Genomic DNA, 4964 nt, shown 5'->3' with positions numbered 1-4964 from the left:
CCTCCTTAAATTGTTTTTTTTTTTTTGTTTTTTTTTAACAAAAATGTGTTAAAAAATACAAAGTTGTGTTTAAAAAATATTTGAGCACATTCACAAATAAAGATATTTAAAATGTTTTTACAAATGTTTAAAAAAAGATGTGAATGACATGATGTCCATAGTGGTTATTGTTTCTTTCTGATAAATAGTATGTCTTGTGCAGGCCATGCAACTGAAAATGCAAGCTATGAATCAGATGGATTTAGGATTTGCCATGTCTAGCAAGTCACCCTAAAATTGACTAGAATGCAGGAAACTGCATCTAAGAAATACAAAATTTTCTGGGGAGGACCCCCAGACCCTCCGCTGGAAAATATGTCACACAAATGAAACATTTCACCATCCCCCCGGTTTCATTTTACAACTCGACTACTGCGTGTAAGTTAACAGTATAATACTGTGTAATACTGTGTAGTATTGTGTAGTATTGTGTGGTACTTTGTAGTGCTGCGCGGGAACGTTTCGTTTCTTCTTTACACCGGTACACTCCGCGGTGGGCGGGGTCGGTACCCGGTGGTTCCACGTCACACAGCAGCACGTTGGACTCAGCCTCGGGAGGGGCGGGGTTTGATGTTCAGCACACACGTGACCTTTTGCAGCTCTCAGAATGGCTGTTGCGTGACACATGACACGTTGACACGTTGTCATAGAGACTGAAACTGATCCACGACGCCACGTCACCGCCCCGACGGAAAAACCAAGCGCTCCCTGACAGCTGTGGGTGGGCGGGGCTTGTAATACAAGCTGTGAGCGGATTGGCTGACCGTGGCAGCAGCGGGATGAGCTGCGATTGGTTAGAAGTAGAGAGCGGCCTGTCAGTCAGAGAGACGCCCCGCCCACTGGGCTCAGACCGCGGACTGCTCCGGGACCAGAACCCAACGCACTGATTGTTCTGATTGATTGTGGATTCATTTGTGATCAGCTGATCGATCAGGTGTGTTCGCTCGATCAGGTAACGGGATGTCCCGGCTGCTGGAGAGCAGGAGAGCGGACAGGATGAAGGAAATTAACGTGAAGGTGAGTTCACCGGAAAAGAAAGAAAGAAAGAAAGAAAGAAAGAAAGAAAGAAAGAAAGAAACGGGCTCAGGCGCGTGCACGCGGACCTTAATGATCTGTACTGATCGTGATCGATCAGCTGAGACTGATCAGACAGCGCGAGCTCATCGATCAGGAACTTTCCGTCTGTTCCGCTTTGTCTCACATCTGGACCCGTCTGTTCCGTTACTACAGATGTTCCGGTTCTGACCGATCAAAAATCACGTGTGTGTGTGTGTGTGTGTGTGTGTGTGTGTGTGTGTGTGTGTGTGTGTGTGTGAACAGATCTTTTTTTTTTAAATTATTTTTAGTTCAGAGTGAAAAACGCTGGACTGGGTTCAAACAGCGGGTTCGGTCTGATTCGGAGACGGTCGGAGAGTGGGCCTGTACTCGAACACCACAAACCGACTCTCGGTCCGTTCCGGTGTGTTTTGGTGTGTCCGTTAGAAGCAGCGTGGCCGCTTTGTCCTGCAGGAGGAAACGAGTGGGGGAAGGGGTGTGTGTGTGTGTGTGTGTGTGTGTGTGTGTGTGTGTGTTTAATATGTATGTGATGAAAGAGGAAATGACTGACAGTGGACTGACCTGTTAACGACCATGTGATCAGTTTAATGACTCAGTCAAAACGTAGTTAATACATTTTTTATTTAGTTTCATTGTTTTTGTTGAATTCTGATGATGTTCAACCCTAAACCACCAGTCTGCTCTGTGTGTCCATCAGTCTGCTCTGTGTGTCCATCAGTCTGCTCTGTGTGTCCATCAGTCTGCTTTGTGTGTCCACCAGTCTGCTCTATGGGTCCATCAGTCTGCTTTGTGTGTCCACCAGTCTGCTCTGTGGGTCCACCAGTCTGCTCTGTGGATCCACCAGTCTGCTCTGTGGGTCCATCAGTCTGCTCTGTGTGTCCACCAGTCTGCTCTGTGTGTCCATTGGACACTCTGTAGGTCCATCAGTCCACTCTATGGGTCCACCAGTCTGCTTTGTGGGTCCACCAGTCTGCCCTGTGGGTCCATTGGACACTCTGTAGGTCCATCAGTCCACTCCGTGGGTTCACTGGACGCTCTGTAGGTCCATCAGTCCGCTCCGTGGGTTCACTGGACGCTCTGTAGGTCAATCAGTCTGCTCTATGGGTCCACCAGTCTGCTCTGTGTGTCCACCATTCTGCTGTATGGGTCTACCAGTCTGCTCTGTGGGTCCACTGGACGCTCTGTAGGTCCACCAGTCTACTCTGTGGGTCCACCAGTCTGCCCTGTGGGTCCATTGGACACTCTGTATGCCCATCAGTCCGCTCCGTGGGTTCACTGGATGCTCTGTGGGTCCACTGGACGCTCTGTAGGTCAATCAGTCTGCTCTGTGTGTCCAACAGTCTGCTCTCTTGGTCCACTGGATGCTCTGTGGGTCCATCAGTCTGCTCTGTGGGTCTCGCAAGTCTGCTCTGTGGGGCCACCAGTCTGCTCTGTGGGTCCACCAGTCTGCTCTGTGGGTCCATCAGTCTGCTTTGTGGGTCCATCAGTCTGCTCTGTGGGTCCACTAGTCTGCTCTGTGGGTCCATTGGACACTCTGTAGGTCCATCAGTCCGCTCTGTGTGTCCACCAGTCTGCTCTATGGGTCCACCAGTCTGCTCTGTGTGTCCACCAGTCTGCTCTGTGTGTCCACCAGTCTGCTCTATGGCTCCATCAGTCTGCTCTGTGGGTCTACCAGTCTGCTCTGTGGGTCTACCAGTCTGCTCTGTTGGCCCACCAGTCTACTCCGTGGGTCCATTGGGCGCTCTGTGGGTCCACCAGTCTGCCCTGTGGGTCCATTGGACACTCTGTAGGTCCATCAGTCCGCTCCGTGGGTTCACTGGATGCTCTCTGGGTCCACTGGACGCTCTGTAGGTCAATCAGTCTGCTCTGTGTGTCCACCAGTCTGCTCTATGGGTCCACCAGTCTGCTGTATGGGTCCACCAGTCTGCTCTCTTGGTCCACTGGATGCTCTGTGGGTCAATCAGTCTGCTCTGTGTGTCCACCAGTCTGCTCTATGGGTCCACCAGTCTGCTGTATGGGTCCACCAGTCTGCTCTCTTGGTCCACTGGATGCTCTGTGGGTCCATCAGTCTGCTCTGTGGATCCATTGGACACTGTGTGGGTCCACCAGTCTGCTCTGTGGGTCTCGCAAGTCTGCTCTGTGGGTCCACCAGTCTGCTCTGTGGGTCCATCAGTCTGCTTCGTGGGTCCATCAGTCTGCTTTGTGGGTCCATCAGTCTGCTCTGTGGGTCCATCAGTCTGCTCTGTGGGTCCATCAGTCTGCTTTGTGGGTCCATCAGTCTGCTCTGTGGGTCCATCAGTCTGCTCTGTGTGTCCATCAGACTGCTATGTGGGTCCACCAGTCTGCTCTGTGGGTCCACCAGTCTGCTCTGTGGGTCCACCAGTCTGCTTTGTGGGTCCATCAGTCTGCTTTGTGGGTCCATCAGTCTGCTCTGTGTGTCCATCAGACTGCTCTGTGGGTCCACCAGTCTGCTCTGTGGGTCCACCAGTCTGCTCTGTGTGTCCATCAGTCTGCTATGTGGGTCCATCAGTCTGCTATGTGGGACTATCATTCTGCTCTGTTGGTCCATCAGTCTGCCCTGTGGGTTCACTGGATGCTCTGTAGATCCATAAGTCTGCTCTGTAGGTCCATAAGTCTGCTCTGTGGGTCCATCAGCAGTACCTATAGTTGAGCCCACCTCTACACATAGTTTTGGTTCTGGAAGTGGAGCTGGTTCTGGAACCAGAATCATGGAGAGGGGCGCCTCACCTGTCTCAGCTTTAGGGACAGAGTGAAGAGTTTGGATAACAGTGGGAGCTCAGAGTAGAACTGCTGATCCTTTATGTTGAAAAAAGCCAGCTGGGGAGGTTCAGGATCTGATTAGGGTCCTCCTAGGCCCCTTCCTTTTGAGGTCTTTTAGGTCTTTAAGTAACATCTACCTCCTTCAGACTTCCACTGAAGTGTGGATGGTCCAATCAGTAACTGATATCCAACCAGGAGGCGTATTGACTAGTAAAATATGAAGGCTGCATCTTCGCTCCTTAATCCACAATCCTCAGTACTCAATCCTTGATCTTTGATCCTTGATCCACGATCATTTGACTGATAATTCCTCTGTAAGTCGCTTTGGATAAAAGCGTCTGCTAAATGCAATGTAATAATGTAATGTAATGTAATGATAATCTCTGAGCAAAACAAAGCTGGTAAAGAAGCGTCTTGGATGAGAGGTCAAACGTCTTGACTGGTCTACACAGTCCAGGTTAAAGTCTTTTAAAAGAAAGACAACGTGGATGACAGAAAACCTTCACAGAGGTCTGAAGATGTTGATCAGACATCACATTTAAATATTTAATAATATGACTGAGATTCATGGTTTAGATCAAGAGTCTGAAATGATGAGGTCACTTGACACTGAATAATGAGGTCACATAACCTCTCCTCTCTCCTCCTCTCCTCTTCTCTCCTCTTCTGTCCCCCCCTCTCCTCCTCTTCTCTCTCCTCTTCTCTCTCCTCTTCTCTTCTTCCCAGTTTGTCTCATGACCTCTTCCTCCCTCCCCTTCCCTCCCTCGTCACACAGAGGTCTCTTTATTTGTCTCCATCACTGGGTTCTTTATATATTGATCAGCTGATTGCTGACTGTCAGCTGATCATTGAACCTGTTTTAAACATTTTGGAGTAACTCTGTGACACTGATCGATAACCAATAATCAGTAAATTATATTTAGAGAACTGAAACATGAACGCGAGCAGAGGAATCCTTCTCAAACCAATAATCTGTTTACTGATTTTATGACATCATCCAGTATCTGATGACATAACAAACTCTGTCTACAACATTAGTGAGAAAAAAAATATAAAAATCTAAACTTTAAAAAATAGTCCGCTGACCT

The 4964-nt window shown here is 49.0% G+C and overlaps 1 protein-coding gene across 2 annotated transcripts in view; it reads left to right on the top strand.

Annotated features, from left to right (window-relative positions):
• The first annotated feature begins 728 nt into the window (after positions 1-728).
• The window catches only part of arhgef2b (rho/rac guanine nucleotide exchange factor (GEF) 2b), a 19921-nt gene continuing 15685 nt past the window's right edge, over positions 729-4964 (top strand). Inside the window, exon 1 of one of the 2 annotated variants that reach the window (XM_010753506.3) lies at positions 729-1056. In XM_010753506.3, coding sequence (XP_010751808.1) covers positions 1000-1056 — 57 coding nt within the window. In that variant the 5' untranslated portion in view covers positions 729-999. The remainder of the gene's footprint in view (positions 1057-4964) is intronic. The other variant, XM_010753505.3, reaches the window with a different exon arrangement.

Source organism: Larimichthys crocea, unplaced genomic scaffold, assembly GCF_000972845.2.
Source record: "Larimichthys crocea isolate SSNF unplaced genomic scaffold, L_crocea_2.0 scaffold100, whole genome shotgun sequence".
NCBI classification, from domain to species: Eukaryota; Metazoa; Chordata; class Actinopteri; family Sciaenidae; genus Larimichthys; species Larimichthys crocea.
This window is presented reverse-complemented; position numbering and strand designations above follow the sequence as displayed.